The following is an 18,863-nucleotide window of genomic DNA, read 5'->3' on the forward strand; positions in this document are numbered from 1 at the left end:
GGACATAAAAGATCGATATTTAAATCGCGCACCGGGAGAATTTTCGGAGCAGCTGTCGTCGATAAAGCGGAGCGCCGCGTGTTCCTTCCGCTAGGGCGAGGGGTGGAATTAGTCGGAGGGGGGGGGGGAGGGAGAAGGATCTCGCGGAGCAGCAGCAGTCGCGGTCGACTCGTCACTCGTGTTGTAGCGCTGACGGAGTGCAGACGATCGTTTCTGGTTCCCTTCGATCGGTGCCGGCAAGTGGTGGGTGTGTACGGATCGCGTTCTCTCCCGATCTCTCGGCGCAAAAGCAGACGCACAGGAGCTCGTCTCTCATCAGTAGACACCAGTCATGGGAGGTGAGGGCTTTTCCCTTATGTTAAGAATGTCACCTTGCATCAGCAATTTGACTTCGGTTCGCCGGCCGATAACGTCGCTCGCCGGTCTTGACCCAATGACCTTCGTGTGCCGTACGGATTTGCATCGTGTCGGGACGTGCGTTAACCTCATCCTCTTCTTGCTGTTCTTCTTCTTCTTCTTCGAGCGCGAGACCGGTTTTCCCGGGTGCGCGAATCAATTTTTCAGGAAGGAATATACGATCGAACGCGAGGACTCTTCGATCTGGATTTATTCGCGCATGTAAACGAGAAGATTGCGCCACTTTTTACGCGCAACTGTTTTTATTTTTTTCGCCCACGAGATTCGCGCCCGGAATCGACACGCCTGCGTCGAAGAAGAATCGGATGGCGCCAATTTAAGTACTAATCGTTCTAAAAAAAAAAAAAATATATATTTAATGCATGTGAAAAAAAAACAATATATATTATAGGTATATAAAAAAATAATATATTATTATATATTATGTACACTGGAAAACAAATTTATTGAATTGGAATATATATTTATTTCAATACTGCCATATGAATCATTTGATTGAAATGAATAATATTGATTTGATGTGACAAATATGTATTTGATATATGAGAAAATTCTTTTCAAAAGAGATAAATATTTATTTGTTTCAAATAAATGATTTATTAGGGAGTATTGAAATAAATATTTATTAATTTAGTCTTCTTTTCTTCACAGTGTATAAATAATAATATATAGAAATTTGGAGAAACAGAACGAGACAAGACAGGAAAAAAAATGCGAGAAACTATAGAGATTGTTGTTGCAAAGAATAGATTTGCAGGAATATTCATTAAATATATTTTTTAATATATAAATCTTTATTTTTGTATAAAAATGTGTAATGCTTATTTAAAAAAATAATATTTCTGGAATAATATATTTCAAAAGCATTAATTATATATATATCATTTTATATCATTATTCATATATCATTTTAATACTGTTTCTATTTTATTACTGTATATTTTATTATATATCACTTTAATAATTATTTTATATCATTATATATTATTTCACAATAAAATATTTAAAAATCATATTTGAAAATAAATATTATTATTTGATTTAAAGAAAAATTGTGGAATAAATATTTATAGAATTGTCACCTTTTTGTAAGGCATCGCATGCATTAATTGATCGTATAATTAGCAAAGAAGAGAAAGAGAGAGAAAAGGTCTCTCGAGACACGTAGAAGACCATCGAGGTCGGCATGCGAGGAAAATCTAACTGCGTTTCGCGCTTTTTTTTCAAAGACGTTGAATTCCTCACTCACCACAAAATAAGATAAGTCACAGTCGTCGGCGGTATCTCTTAAAGTTTATTCCTGGCTGTCGCTGAGGGGAAGATAAATTCGGCGGCTCCTTGCCAAATGCTCGGAGAGGGTGCGGACGCTTATTTTTATTCTTTGACAGCATCGTCTCCATGTATTCTCTTTGAGACAGAGGAAAGATTTTGTTGCTATTGCATGTAACAAATATCGCGTATTTCTCTAATTGTTCGTCGCAGGTGGCGAAGTTTAAATACCTGCCAGAAAAAATTCATCAAACTGCCATATGACGTATCGTTGATGTACATATATATATATATATATATATATATAGGGTCTCGCCCAAACTACACACATTTTTTTTTGGCAGTTTTCTTTAGACTATGAATCCATTAATATATTCATGTAAGAAAAAAAATAAGCTATTCTATTAAAAATGTATTAATATATTATATATTAATATACTATAATTTGACTTTACTATTGCATTTGTCATGAAATATGTGGATGTATCGGAAATTAAATAACTTATCTGGAATATATTTTTTTGTATATAAGAAATATAAGTCATGGTTATTATTCAATACGAGTATTAGGTAGCATTACTAGTTTCAAGTGTCTCGAGAAGGTATACTGATTATAACATGTGTAATTAAGAGTTTGCGATAAGAATATTATGCTTATCGATTGCTGGGACCTTGATAATAAATACAATATTTATTTTTGTGTGAAATTTAAAGTAAAAAAACTATTAATACTAAGAAAATTTATTATTTATTATTTTTATAATTTTTCTAGTTAAAAAAATTTGTTAAATTTGGGTTGATTAACATTTTTAAGGAAATATACCTAATATTATATAAGCAATATCGTGATTTTGAAACAAAAAATTCCAATAATTTTCTAATTTCAATATATTTACACAATTATTAATATTATTCAAAATATACATGAATAAGTTTCAATTAAAAATAAATTTTGTATAAGGAATTCTATTCATTAATCTATTTATTTATTAAATAGTTACGTTAAACAAATAAAGCTGGTCATTTTAAATGAATATTCTTTTTTGAAAATTATTACATGTATAACGAATGTCTGCAAGGAAAAGAATAAAATCGCGTACTATAAATATAAATTGCTCAATAATCATATATTTAACAAATCAATGTGTGAGAAATTTGGCACAAGTAATTCTAGTCAGGTTCATTGGACCTTTATCGACAGTAAGCTATACTATTTTTATACGATCTCAATCTTGACCCGCTTTGGATCAGGAATTCTGGCTTTCGCTATTAGAAGTCTGGTGCCAATGCGTCATAATTTATTCTCGTAAGAACAACCGTTGTTTTCGCAGAGAATAGCAGTTAGCATCTAAAATTAGGAAAAAAAAGATTGCATCAAATGTAATTATAATTACGAATTTTATTATTGCTAATTTTCTGCAACTAATAATTTTACGTTTATTGTTTCTTTCATTTTTCGAATGGAGAAATTTTAATTTAGATAATAATGAATAAAACAAATGTAATAGTAATAATTCAATTAATTTTTTTGAATTTTTGAATATATCGACTGTTTGATTTTTGACCACTATCGATATTTCCGTGTTGAGAAAATATGTATAGCGGATATCCGCATCGCTATAGTTGAGCAACGATTTCCTTTATACTCGCACGAATCTTATAAGGAAGTAGCCGGTTCAGTTCCGAGACACAAGCGCTTGACCTAAGACAAGGTATATGAATGCATTTCCTCGCGAATGCGAGGCTGTCTCGCTATTATAAGAGCTTGGAGAGCGGTTTGTATAAATATAAACCTATGCCGGCATTCTGCCTCCTCGGGTTTCGGTTACTCTCGCGCCATAATCTTATACGTAGAAGACCTCACCTCCGCGTCTTTCAAAGAGAAGATTAACCCTCGCCAATGCGCGACATTAAATATAGCGGGGGTCCTAAAACGTCTCGTATCTCCCGCCGTATAATTTATGCACGAAAGATATTCCTCTCACTTCCGAATAGAAGATTAACTATTTTTCTTCAAAATTATAGATAGAAGAATCCTAAATATAGCACAGAATTTTTTTTATGCGAAGTTATGAAATATTTAAAAATTTTTCTTTTACAGAAATATTTATTTTTAATCTTAAATGTTTTGCAACAATATATTTTTTAATTAAAAATTAATTGAAAATCTTTTTCAAAAATTTCTCAAAATTATAGATCGAAGAATTCTATATACATACATATATATATAAAACATTCAAAAAAGTTTTTTATAAAAATATTTATTTTTAATCTTAAATATTTTGCTAACTACATGGAGGGAATTTTCGTTATATTTTACCGCAAAATTTACTACAAATTTCATCATATTGGTAATAAGTCAAAAATTACCATGCTGCATGTAAAAGTTATTATGAATGATTAAGCTAGATTTAAAATATTATATTGCATAGTAAAATTGATATAAAATATTATATATGGTTATCATTTTTTTGGCATTTATTCTCTTTAAAATATTTAAAGAATCATATAAGTTTTTAATATATTTTAAAATTATTGGAATTGCATTATATATTTTAGTAAAACTAATCAAACATATTTTATATTTTATTGTAGTAGATATTAATATTTTTTATTGTTATAAATATTAATCATAACTCATAAAATTTTTCCAATACTACATTGTCCCATACGACTATCATGATTTTTCAGGATACATTTTAAGAGAAAATTCTCTGTGTAATATATCCTTTAATTCAAAATATCTCTAAATCAATAAAGTTACAAAAATTAATTATTTTAATAATTTTTTAATATTTTCTTACGTTTTTCATTTCGATCTGCAAAAAATTAAGTGTCTGACAAATGGGAGAGGTGGGTGGGCAAATAAAGTATACTTTACACGATAAATTCAATTAGACATGACAGAAACTTCGCACAAAGTGCGCAGAATTAAATATAAACAATAGAATAAAGAACCAACAGTGGTTGAGCAACGGAAGTTATGATGGAGAATAAATGTCGTGTGCTCCGAAATGTTATTGAGAACACCGGCGGAGCTAGAAATCCGATCCTCCTCAGTTCTACCTTTCATCTCCTTTCTCTCTCCGCTCTTTCTTTTTCTCTCTCTCTTTCTGTCTCATTATTATTCGTCTTCGACATTTATCCGTTCTAAGTTGTGCGAGCATAACGACATGACGACAAACGTCAAGCGATCTCATTACGAACCGGGAACGCTAGGGTACATTGGGGAACTAGAGGGAGAGAATTGAAAAATCATTAGTTTATATCATGTACAATGTATGGTGCGATCGATGCTTTCAATCACGTGTACACATGATGACATTCTTCCTCGTCCACAAGGTTATCTTGCGCGCTTCATCGCGTTATTTTGGCAAGTCTCTAATTCGCATCATTCAAAAGTTTTCAAGTCAGTGGATTTTGGCGCAAAAAATTATTTCCGACGAAATTTCCGCGGTGAAATGTAACGACATTAAGAAAAAAAATAATCGATATTTTCTATCTCATGTCGTTGCAAAATCTTTGGCTAAAATATTATCTAAAAATTAATCGAAAACATTTCGTATATATGTCACTACTTCTCGATACATTTTGTGTCACAACTACATCATGACTTCGTCATTGGAACTATCATCAGTTCTGTTATCTTACTAGTAAATATTGTCCACATTTAATGATAAATATTGTTCAGTGATCCTTTTCGATAATTGAACTTTGCACTGATAACGTATGAGTGATGCATTACTTGCTGTCTTTTTATTATTATATACTTTATCGTATCACAACAAAATTAAATCTTATAAATACGTTATGCTTGGAAAGCATAATTATGTATAATTTAATTACCGCATAATTCAGCAAAATATTTCATTTTCATTGATCGTAGAAGAACGTGATAATAAGCAAATTTTAATATTAACGCAGCAGAATTCTAAGCTGCATCTTGTGCAATTTTGTAAAAAACTCTTCTTCTCTCTCAGTCTCTCTAGAGACGAGATTACTGCAGCATGTGCGTTCGAGTCGTAGAATGAGCCTAAGAATAGATGACGTTTTGTCCAGGGGGAAAAATAGATGCGAAGCCAAAATTCAGGATACCTACGCGCGATATCACGTGAAATAGAAACATCTATATATACGTTTATTATAAATAAATATGCGGTGAATTTTGCATTTGTAAGAAAGTAACGCGCAATATTTGCGATTTGCATCTCACCATCTGCCAAGTTTCTATTGCGTGGGTAAAAATTTTTGCACGTGCTAGATTTTCCACGCCTTAACACCTGGTTGTCGCATATCAAACGAGGATTTGCGTACTTACATCAATGTATTTAAATCATCAAATTTGTGCCAAAAAAATTTAAAAAATTATAATTTATTTTAAAATGGCTATAAAAAATATATTTAAGTATATTATACTATAATTGTACTGATATACTAATAGTATATCATAATATTATTGGAATATTAATATATATTTTTATTTGTATATATTATATATATATATATTTAAATAAATTCTAAACTTTTTAAATTTTTTTGATAATCTGTAAATAATAATAACAGTTATATGTGCGTATATATAATTTTTTTTAATTTCATAAAATTTCTTCGTTAAAGACACATAATCTGCTAGTAATCATTGAAGATTCTCTCTTTAAGAGATACATGTGCTCGGTTAATCTATAATGTGTTGTATAACACAAAAGTGAACATAAACGCGTCGCGAAAGATAATTATGTACAATTGAAGCCTTCTAGTTCCAAGTCGAGAGGAAGTGAGGTCAATACGAGCAAGAGCTAATTATACATCCGGAGTTGGAAGATTGCCACTTTCATTTTGCAGCTTTTCTTTTCGTTAGCGCCACTCTATTTGCATTTGCCTTGCATTCTTGCGATAGAAAGTAAATTGGATGCATCAGGTTTTATGAATATTCGGTCAATATAATTCTAATTTACAAATTAGCTCTTCGTGTGCGAGACACGATTTATTTTTTTTTAATTTATTGCTCGTAAAAAGAATGATTTCGGACGTTTCTCAAATACTTGGGATTTTTGCACAGCGGTATACGAAATTTTTTTTCGACAAGCTTGAGATAGCGATGTTCGTGTAGAGAGAAGTGCACGTCTGCGTTCGAAATACTCGATAACATTTGAACTTCATGGAGTTCGTTGGCATAATTCAACATGCCTATCTTTATTGCGCTTACGTAAGATCTCGGTTAATTCAAGAATCGCGATGAACAAAAATCAGTTTAACACTGCGCGCTTATCAACGCGCGGAATTACAATTGTCTTTGCACATTACATAGCAGTCTTTCTTGTGTTGTCGTGAAGTTGAGCTACGAAGGACGCCCAGTAAGAAAGTATTTACATATCGATGTCATATATGTTATTTATACATTTCGAAAGCATTTTAAATAAACTTTTGCAAAACTTATTTGAAAATAGAGAGATATCACATTGAAATTAGCATCCTTACATTAAATTTTAATACATGAAAATTGTGTAATGTATTTCATATTTTTAATACAGTAAATTTTAATTAATTAAATTAAATTCATTAAATTAATTAAATTATATATTAAAAGAAAATTTAATTACTCTAAAACTTAATTTTGTTTTAATATAATTTTCAAGATATATAAATAACTTATATATTTTTTATGGCATACAAAACAAAAATTTGAAACGGATTTTTAAATGTTACGTTTAAACATGTATGAACTCTTGTCTTTGCATTCCATTGAAATCAGCATCTTTATATTTTCAGTAAAATAGAATTGCTCCGAAACTTAATTTTGTTTTGGTATAATTTTCAACATAAATAATTTACATATTTTTTTAGCATACGAAAAAATTGAGGTGTTGATTTTTAAATCACATTTAAATATTTATACGAACTTTCAAGCATTTTTGCATTCCATCAAAATTAGCATCTTTATACGTTTCATTAAAATGTAATTGCTCCAAACTTAATTTTGTTTCAGTACAATTTTTAAAATAAATAAACTTATATATTAATATAACTTATAATTCTTATTTTTAGAATACGAAAAAAAAATTTGACATCGATTTTTAATTAAAAAAAAAGTCACATTTAAACGTCTATCTGAGTACTCTCGGGCGTAAAATTGAAATGGCCTTGTGTGAAAATGAAACTGTCATCAATTCTATCGCATGCGCGTGTTCTGGACACTACGTAGTGGATGTACATCCACTGGATGCAATAATATGCGCGGTTTTCGCCAGTGATCCAAAATAGACTCGACTCGGGTGTGTCTATTAGAAGCTAATGCGCGTCTTCCCTCGTCTGTTTTAGGATATGCATGGGTTACATTGGCTACAAATGATGCTTATTCGTTGGGAGCATTGGTCCTGGCACACTCCCTACGTCGGGTCGGTACCAAGTACGAATTGGCTTGTTTGATCACTCCCGGAGTTACGGAACCGATGAGGTATCATTATTATATAAATTAATGTTAAGATTAATTGCCAGGATGCAACTTAGCCACATATCAAGTCGTGTCGAAAAAAAATAACAAACTTTATTTCTCTATTTATTTGCATTTGATTATAACTGAAACACTAGATTCGTACACATCCTTCTCGTTTATCAAAATTAATCAAGTTTATTAAAAATTTCTTTCGTGATTGATATATATTATCATCATCATGAGTCATACAACCAGCATTCTTCTTCTTATCTTAGAGAAAAATTGGCGGCAGTATTCTCCTTGGTACAGGAAGTCAATGTTCTCGATTCGAAGGACGAGGCAAATCTGGCCTTACTGGCTAGACCAGAGTTGGGCATCACTTTTACCAAATTACATTGCTGGAGGCTAACTCAGTACGAGAAATGTGTGTTCATTGACGCAGATGCGCTTGTGAGTAACGCAATTTTTTTTTAATTTATTATATATATATAACATTTTATTCATTATATTTTTATATCATTTTCATATCTCTCTAAAATTAAAACTATATATAAAAAACGAATTACATGTATATCATCATCATATTAATTAATAATTTATAAAAATTAATCTTACAATAAAAATTATAAAATTATCATATAACAAGTATGAATTATTATATTTATTTTTAGGTCGTACGCAATTGCGATGAGCTGTTCGAGCGCGAGGAACTATCGGCCGCACCCGATGTCGGCTGGCCTGATTGTTTCAATTCCGGAGTATTTGTGTTCAGACCATCTCAACAAACGTTTGCATCAATCACCGCATTCGCCGCGGCCAAGGGCTCGTTCGACGGTGGCGATCAAGGCTTATTAAACATGTACTTCAGCGACTGGGCCTCTAAGGACATTTCCAAACATCTACCATTTATTTACAATATGTGTTCTACCGCGACGTACTCGTATTTGCCTGCATTTAAGCAGTAAGTCACATCGCGCTTCTTCTAGATATTCGTCGTAATTAATTTAAAAAAAATTTTTTATATTAATTTTATTTGTTTATATATTTTTTTAGGTTTGGGGAGGACGTGAGAATAATACACTTCATTGGCATAACAAAACCTTGGTTACAGTATTTCGATACCCTAACCGGTGTCGTTCAACCACCGTCAGGATCTACGCATTTGCAACCGCTGTTGCAATTGTGGTGGAACATATTCTGCGAGCAAGTGCATCCACAATTATCGCCTTCTATGGTAAGCTTCATTAATTAATTTGAGATCGGTATGCGTTTAAGATACTAAAATGACGAGTGATATTTAATAAGTGACATTCTCCAAACGCGCAACTATTTTTATATTTACTTAATTTACATATTGAATTTTATATTTCTAACAAAAGAATTCCTCTCGTACATGTTAATGATATGAATAACGTTTTCAATTATTTTATTATATTTGTGCGTTTTTAAGAGATAAAAAGAAAAATTGCAACTTTTTTTCTTACACTTGTGCATTTATTTTACAAGCAAAGCAGTGAACAATTATGTCCAATTATAAATACGATGAGGGTAAGATTCTATTATATGTATCTCGCAGTTATTTTGTAATACATTATTTTTTAAATTTTACTTTACATTTCAAACTAATATTATTTATTTTAATGTGTCGCATTTTTATATGAAAGTGTAGCATTATGATATAATTTTAAAAATTGTCTTCATTGTTTGATTGATTTCATTATTATGAGTTTTTCAAAATTTTTGCTGGCGAAAGAGTTGCATTCGCGGGTTTTATTTATAAATATAGCCAGGCAAATCTAAAATTTTTTAAACTGCTTGCATTTCTTAATAATTGTTTTTAATGCTGATATGAAAGCTTGCATAATGAGTGGTAGCATTTGAGAATATAATCATAACTAGGTTTTTTTGCTGTGTCTTTATGATATAAAAATGCATAAATTTTTTTTCTCCACTTTGAATATATTTTGAACCCTATATTCTTTAGAGAAAAAAAAAATATTTTCAAAAATAACTTAATTATATTTTAACTAGTAGGATTCAAAATATGTGTCGTTTCTTTGTATATACTGTAAATAGTGTATATTAATAGCTACATTTTTCAATATAACTTTATATTAGAAACATTCTTTTAATAAAATAATGTAATTTAAAAAGCTACATTTAACATATATTTAGCATACAATGTATATATGTATATATGTATTTATATATGTATATATGTATTTAATAGAAATTTTTCAAATGGTTGATGCGGCTATTAATATAACGGATTTTTCTATGATTTCTATCAGTGTCTATTTTTTTCTTTGATCTACCTGTTCTTTCTAGCTCATTCATTTGTAATTCGTATAAAAATTTAAGTCGGTCACTATGTATTATATTAATGCTTAACTGCATTATCCGTAATTTTTGTAATAAATGCATCGAGCATGAATGTTTATGCGTATGGCACTTTGAAAAAAAGCTATTGATACAATACCACGCAACGTTTTACTTATCGTAAGATAACGATATTTTATGTAATTGAAAATCGTGTAATATCAAACATGTATATAGTTTATGGAAAAAACATGGCGCTGTTATATAAGAAAAATGGACACTGCCAATACTTAGTTCACTACTAACCCATCAAGTGTGCATTTTTCTGTTTTGGCATGATGCTTGCATAGGCCACCAGCACATTGGCTCCAATTTGGCACGCATTTGCATCCTCGTCCTACCTACATCCTGTTCCCGATATTTCCGTTTACTATGATGCAAGAAACGACGTTGTTTCTCGAAAAACGCCGGATTTTTCGGAATTTAAAGATCCTTGGGAAGAGTACTCTCCGCAAAATGATTCATTACCAACTGATAATAGCAACAAGAATGAAAATTATTATTACGCAGCAGAACATGAGAGAGAGATTGCAGATGTTGATCGTCAGAATGATGGCAATATATCTCAACAGCACAATCAGCAATTTCATTACGAGCAACATTTTTCTCATGCGCCTGCACAAATGCAATATAGTTCGCATCCTAATAATGAACATAATCAACACCTAGAACATGCGACTTCTCATTATGAAGAGAACGATAGTCAAAGACAATTTGTACAATCTACTGAACATCACTGGCAGCAATATAGTAGTGACCAAAGACATCAGCCAGTCGAACAGAGACACCATCCTGAGCATTGTCACAACGGGCAACATTATCATGAACACCATCATAAAAGACACCATCATAGTAAACATAGTGAGCATCATCATTCTGGACAACTTCAACAACATGATTATTATAAAACGGATGATCATCATATCCAGCATCAGCCAGTTCAACAACAATCGCATTCTAACGAAACGTGGTATGAGAATCGTGCGCAACAGGCCAGTGACCAAACTGCTCGTGCGGATCATCACAATCATAACGATTTCCATCCACAGCATCATATCCAAAATAATAGTACACAAGACAATTTTACATCTCACTATCAAAGTAATGAGAAAAATAGCGAACAATCGGAAACTACGAATAAGCAGACAGACGCGCAGAGAATCGACCTCCATCCTTCCTCTCCTGCACCCTGTACAGATCTCCACAATGTAGCCATGCGAACTGACTCGAATATAACGGAACATCTAGACAATGCAAATGTAAGTAATTGTTCCCGCATCTTTTTTTTCTAAATTCGCGTCTAAATACATCTTTGTTATTATACGCTTACGAACACATTTTTGAAAATATATATTTGCTTTACTAAAAGAACGATTACAAATATATTAATACAATTGTAATTTTATTATTGTAAAAGAAATTTTTGCAATTACAAGGTGTATTGTATCATTCATATTATATTTATATATATATATAAATATATATTCATTTATTATATATATTATATATTTTTATTATATATTATATATTCATTTGTTCTTTTCGATAATGCTTGGGACATTACTTGCACTTTTATTGGGAATATTTATTTAATTTTAATGTATGTAGTAGTATAGAGAGTTTATATCAAGTGCCTGAAGTATAATTTGGTTTTCATTTATTTATTATCGTCATTACATATCTTTTCATCAGAGATCATAGATAATTACGTTTATCCTCCAACAAAAACAATCTCTTAATTCGTCTTTATTTAAGGTGTTCCATTTAAAAAATAATATATATACATGTAAACTAACCCATATTATATATACTTCCACATTGTACTCGCCGTACTCTCGTGCATCGTGCTTTAAAGTGTAAGTAGGACCAATTTTGTATTATAAACGCACAGAAATCGTGTTGCAATGTTCATGTGTTTATAGTAGCTCGCACACTGTCATTTTTACATCAGCCGACTCTCCTTGATGTGTCGCAAATAGTTACGACGAAGGAATATTTATGTTAATTGCACAGACGGGTATCGCCGGTGCCTTGGCTCAGCTAACATTGGGTGAAGCGAGGAGTGTCGAGCAAATAGCCTTGGAGGAGCACATGAGGAAGCAGAGCTGGGAGCAGGGACAGATCGACTACATGGGCCGCGATAGCTTCGACAATATATGGAAGAAGATCTGCGAGACACTTTCTCTTTCGCCGCAACGTCAACCAACCCCACCTAAAGAGGTAGCTTGAAGTCAAACGACTGTATTTAATTCAATTGCTCGGAACATATCATGACTGAGAGTCTTAATCGTTAAAATCAATAAGCAAATAGTAGTTGAATTCCGCAAAAGTTGCGCAAGTCACGACGGTAAAGATCGAGTTCTAATAATGAATAATTCATATCATGATGAATATTTGTAGGAAACCACTGAACCAAAGAAGAGCGATACTACTGCTGAATCTGCTGAGCCTGTTAAATCTGCTGAGCTTATTAAATCTGCTGAGCCTGCTGAATCTGCTGAACTAAAGACTGTTGCACCTGTAGATGTCAAAGTGAACGAACCAGTTGGTACGTCTCCCTCTTATATGTATATAAGTAATCGACGAAAACAATCGTAAATAAAATCGTAACAAATATTTCAAGTGCATCTGTACTACAGATAAAATCATAATGTACTTTAAATTGAAAAATGCAAACACCAGAACCGAGATAACGAGATACGATACTTAGCTCGAGCACTATTTACGAGTTATTGAAATAATAAGAAATCTTCGAGGTATTTAAGATAATTCGATGTGCTCTATCTCTCTCTCTCTTTCTCATAATGCAAAAGGCCATTAACTGTTTCCTCGAGTATGCTTTGCGTTTTTGTTTGTTTTTTTCGTTTCACTTATACATAATACAGCATGCGATATTCATTTTTATTTAGTTTCGAATTGAAGACATCAAGTATCAAGAGCGAGGAAACGATTTGAAAATCAAGATGCTTATATTGATATTACGCGAATTTGTTGCGATATTTTGAAGATACAGAAAAAAAACAATATCTTTTTTTGTTAATACAATTGATCTAGTTTGAGTGTTTGAAACAGGAACAGAGGACAGCAACTAACAGATCCTGGCGCCATAGCATTGCTGCGTCTTGTATTGTCGTTTTGCTTTAATGGGGTAAATATTTTATGCGCTCACACAAAACATCATTACTTCTTTTTTTTTATATCTTACTTTAGATGACAAAATTTTGTAAAATCGTGATATTTTTCAAAATTATCATTGTTTATTATGTCATAATATCAATGTTTATTACAATTTTAGATTAGATATTTTTCTTAATATATTAATTACTTATATTTTTATTAAACTATAATAACTTACAAAACGCACAAATGCATTGTTTTATTACTATATTAAAATTGATCTCGTTTTTATAATATTAAATATGTTCTTATAAATATTTATAAATATTATATTTTTGATTTAATGAACTATTTGCATCTGCAACACAGTTTTAATTTTTTTACAGACATATGTAAAATTAAATGTTTATGAACAAAACGTGTGAGATACAAGTGAATACGAATATTTGGAGAATACTATGCTTTTGTATACGAACACAATTAAAAAGCATAATAGCATGCCTTTTTTTAATGTTATCTATTTCAGTTGTTTACTAATTAAATATTTTGTGGGATATATATTGCTTCTTTAACTCGCTGCAAAATACAATTTTTATTCACGCTTTAAAAGTGCCATACATTATGTATGCAAGATATTAAGCTACATCGATTACGCTTTATACGCTTTGCATTAATAACGAGCACATCAGTACTATTTATATGTTTCGCATTTATTATGTATGTTAAAATCATATACATATATTACCAAATATGTATTATTGTTAATTCATTCATTCGTTCATTCATGCTCGCACTTGAGCACTATTTAAAATTCATGACGTATTTCAACACGTGGGAACAGAATCACGATCGCCATTGCCCATCGTCTGTAAAAAATTGTAAGATGTAACAATCGTAAATATATCATTGTCTCTCGCATTAATCGATATTTCTATTCCTATTTAATAAAAAAGGAAAAACAACATTTACTGTATAGAATTTTTTGCACGATTCTTTTGCGCAACGCAATTTTCTATTAGAATAGTTTCCTCTCTGTATACATACATTAATATTTATTATATTTATATATCTGTCATGTTCTCTTCTTCCTTCATTCAGTTGAGGCGGTCAAGGATCCAACGCAATCTTTAGAAGCTCCCGAGGAGAAGCTTTCGGTAGCGGAAACTGCGTCCGGGATTAGTGATGAAAGCGTCATCATCGCGCAATCATCCGAGCAGAAAGCACCTGCGTCATCTTCCGAAGAAAGTGTCACGGCGAAAATTGCTGCAGCAGAGGTACCCAGCGAACCGATACAACCGGCCGCGACACCGACAGAAGCAAAATCAAGCGAAACCAGTACTGAATTGCCTTCTACCCAAGAATTGACACCTGAAGGCAAAAGCGAAAGTCTTCCCGTCAAAACGCAGCAAACTGATTTGCAAGCATCCACGTGTCTCTTGGCGGATGCCGCCTCCAAGGGAGAAGAAATCACGCCCGTTACGCAAACTGACAGCGCGTCAACGCCTGCCGAAGTAGTAACTCCAGCTTCCGCTACTCAAGACGCAACGCAGCCACTTGCAAGCACTTTAATTAGCGTAGATAGTCCACAAAGCATCGCTGCTTCGCCAATAGAAACTGCGAAACCTGTTACCGAACCCGATATAATGCAACCTCTCACGATAGATCCGAGTGAGCAGCACGCCGAGGTGCTGCTGGCGGCCTCTGAAATTTCCACCGTGAGTCCCGTGCCTATCCAGGTAGCAGAATCGGTTCTCCAGGCGGAACCCAAAGAGTCCTTGTCAGGAACGGCTATAAACGATGAAGCAATCGCCACGACCGTCACGGCTGTGCACGAATCTACGAATGTCGCTCCCGCAGCGATCACAGTGGAACCAACTCAATTGAACGGATCGGTTTGCGAGAAACGTGACGACCTAGTTCCCGCTGTATCGGAAAGAACTGATGCTTCTGCTCTTCAGCAGACGAAAGAAGCAGCGAGCGACTTAGTTATTACGAAAGACGTGCCATCAGAAGCACCTTCGGCTACTATAAAGAAGGTAGAGTCCGTTAGCAGCGTGGTGCCTCCGGAAACGTCATCTGAAGAGGAGAAGAAAGCGGAACCTGTTGAAGAACAGACTGAGAGACCAGTAGTAGTGCCGGAAGCGAAATCTACGGAACAGATCGTAAAGACGGAAACGTCAGAGCTTACCGAGCAACCTGAGCAAGCCGAGATAATGGAAGAGATAGCGAGAAAATCGTCCAGTGAAATTTCAGAGACGTTAGAGATCGCCGAGTCAAGTTCGGCGGAAGAATCTGAAGCGAAAAAAGCGCTCGACATCCCGTCGACACCGACGGTGATCGAGGCTACACCGCCGACCAGTCCGTCTGTGGAGAGCACGCAGGAAGCGGAGGAGAGGCAAGAAGCCAGGAAGAAGAGCCTAAAGAAGTCCGATTCGCCGCCAGATGGTACAGAGGGGGAAGGTGCGGACAAAAAGGCGAAGAAGACGGTGAAGAAGGTGCCGAAGAAGCCGAAGACGAAATCCGAGGAGACGACTCCTTCGGCGGAGAGCGCAACCGCTGCGGATACTTCGCAGGGCAAGGTCACGAAGAAGACCGTCAAGGTCACGAAGAAGATCGCGAAGACCGGACAGACTCTAGAAACAGACACCAGTGTCCCGGAAACACCACCGCCGCCAGCCAGCGCAGCCTCCTCCGACGCGCCTGTTCCACCTAAACGGAAGACGAAGAGCAGCATTAGCGCGAAGGGAACGACCTCAGGCAAGAAACCCGAGGCTGAAGAGTGATCCGAATCGATGACGATACCTAATAAATCCGAGAGACCGGAAGAGAGGTCTTTTAAACGTTTGCGATGGACGGGGATGCAAAGTCGAAGTCTAGAGCTCTTTAACCCTTTCGAGACTTCGCGTTTTTGAAAGACTAAATATTTTCGCGCGCAAATTTTTTTGTCTTTTATAGTTTTATTAAGATGTGAAGTTTTGTTGAGAGTCAGGATGAGAAATTTCGCTTAATCTACCTGATTAGTTATTGAAATTCAATAGCTTCCTTTAAAAGAATAAAAAGAAAGAAAAAAGACAGCGATAAAAACTAACCCAGCCGTCTCGGAAGGGTTAAAGGACACTTGGCAATTGAAGATTATATACTTGCTAGTCTGTTACACAGTTTTTTGATACTTTTAATATAATCTCGCAAGAAAGAGTCTCTATATCGTCGTTAAGCTTGATACCGCCGGGATATTCGCCGGAAGTATCGAGCGATACCCGAGAGTTTAATCGACATCGCAATAAAATTTATATTTATATCAACTGCATTACTTCACACACTTATCTTTATATACAATGTTATTTTTTCTTTTTTTTTATCGATGATATTACTTCTTTATATAGCTTCCCCTTTATGTAGCTTGTTTTTATTTATCTTTTTACATATCGTACTTGTGTAACTACCTGTTTTCTCAAGTCAAGATGTTACTCGGACGGGGTCTCGCATATTCCGCATAAGATATATACGGGTTTACTATATACAACTTGATGTATACTCTGCCCGAGGAACGCGAGCTTGAATGTCTTATCGTGAGCGAGCATTTTATATTCGTCTATTTGCTTTAGTACATTTGATAGATCGCAAGAAGAAGAGAAAACTATAGCTGTGATTGATCAGTTCTGTTGAATCACGTTTAAAATTTATGCGAGTCAATTTATGCCAGCCAGCATTGTTGAGCCTAGCAATCAGCTGTTCGCTGTCAATTATCATTTGTGAAATTATCACGAAGAGTTGATGTTTTATATATATTATATATAATATTATGCAATGTTTTATACAAGATGTCTGGAATAAAATCGGAACAAACTTTGACGACATGCTCGAGAAATGATAATCATGATAAGTAAAAAGAATTTCAATAAAATACACCCTAAATTTCTCGAATATGCTGGTGAAGTTTGGTTTTCGCTCGGAAACACTTGCTCTTGTGCATTGTAACATGTAATATTACGCATGGAATTTTATCATCGCTTATTTACATCAATCGAGTGAAACGAATAATTTTAAAAAAATTCATCAACAAGCCTACTAATTTATATTATATGTACGAAATTAATGCAAACGCGTTGCGAAAACAGCAACTGAGATATTGCGCGAGGAATCTAAACCGATCATTTTTCTTTATATACTTACATATATACACATTAAATTATATTTTTCAGTGTGTATTTTTACTCTGTTTTATGTTGATATTTCCAGAAAAAATATCTATCTTTTTCACGATATATATATACAAATAGAAATGTATGTACAAATTTCTTACTGATTTAGATTTAAGCAAGCCAAATGATTTTTTAAAAATGCTCACAGCACTTTATTCTTTCCAGAGAATCGCGTAATTCGCTGCAATATAGTTTATACAAATGAAGGATTTTTAATATAATAATTAAAAAAGAGAAGACTTCTACGTATATATAATAATGTAATTTTGTTATCGATATAAATGTTTGAAAGAAGAAAAAAAGTGATACAGAAGATACTCCAAAGATGCACTTACAGTGCAAGATTTGTAACAAGACTTAATTATATCATTAATAAAATGTATATCGTCAATGAGAAATGTATTATTGTTCCAGGCAGTCGAATCTATCCACGCGCGGAGAGCAGATTTTGCAAATTTCCCGCAGAAATTTATTAAATAAAGATATAAATTAGCAGCAGACAAAATTCGCACTTTTTGTAAGATCTGTTCTTCGACAGACTTGACTGTCTGGATATAATTGCGCTTTGCTGCATGAATCCAAAAAATATCTTTAAATATCTATATAATATATATTATATTTATATAATGAATATATCTCTCTCTATAAAGTATATATTATAAATATGAATATACTGAATCTAAAAAAAAGTCAAATATTTTAATTAAAATATTGTTTTTCCATATAATTAAAAAAATATATATTCAATGCATCTATAAAAAAAAACATTTATATAATATATATTATATTTATATAATATCTATTGTAAATATTTGTATATATATTTCAACTAAAACTAAAAGATAGTTCTAAAATATTTAATTAAAATATCGCTTTTATACACAAAAAATATCTTATAACATTTCTATTATATAAACATCTGTATAATATCTATATTTATATCATATTTATTATATAAATTATATCTATATAATATTTGTTATAAAGAGATACCTATATATATTTCGACTAAAGCTAAAAGATATATAATCTCAAATATTGAAAGA

General features: G+C 32.9%; 1 protein-coding gene and 1 long non-coding RNA gene across 3 annotated transcripts in view; one reads left to right on the forward strand and one right to left on the reverse strand.

Moving 5' to 3' along the window:
• The window catches only part of Gyg (glycogenin 1), a 24,530-nt gene extending 6,322 nt beyond the window's left edge, over nt 1-18,208 (forward strand). The window contains exons 1-9 of one of the 2 annotated variants that reach the window (XM_029311916.2): nt 150-338; nt 8,005-8,140; nt 8,395-8,569; nt 8,791-9,080; nt 9,173-9,353; nt 10,789-11,757; nt 12,512-12,718; nt 12,899-13,046; nt 14,714-18,208. In XM_029311916.2, the coding sequence (XP_029167749.2) occupies nt 332-338; nt 8,005-8,140; nt 8,395-8,569; nt 8,791-9,080; nt 9,173-9,353; nt 10,789-11,757; nt 12,512-12,718; nt 12,899-13,046; nt 14,714-16,398 (3,798 nt within the window). In that variant the 5' untranslated portion in view covers nt 150-331 and the 3' untranslated portion in view covers nt 16,399-18,208. Of the gene's footprint in view, nt 1-149; nt 339-8,004; nt 8,141-8,394; nt 8,570-8,790; nt 9,081-9,172; nt 9,354-10,788; nt 11,758-12,511; nt 12,719-12,898; nt 13,047-14,713 lie in introns of those variants that run through there. The other variant, XM_085481116.1, reaches the window with a different exon arrangement.
• Nucleotides 681-1,785, reverse strand: LOC146723753 (uncharacterized). Its single transcript, XR_014924381.1, has 2 exons — nt 1,667-1,785; nt 681-749 (listed from the first exon to the last, which is right to left on the reverse strand). It is a non-coding gene; the product is annotated as an uncharacterized LOC146723753 (long non-coding RNA).
• Nucleotides 18,209-18,863: the final 655 nt, after the last annotated feature.

The sequence above is a fragment of the Nylanderia fulva genome, unplaced genomic scaffold (genome assembly GCF_048542155.1).
Source record: "Nylanderia fulva isolate GAGA-0341 unplaced genomic scaffold, ASM4854215v1 Scaffold17, whole genome shotgun sequence".
Lineage (NCBI taxonomy): Eukaryota > Metazoa > Arthropoda > Insecta > Hymenoptera > Formicidae > Nylanderia > Nylanderia fulva.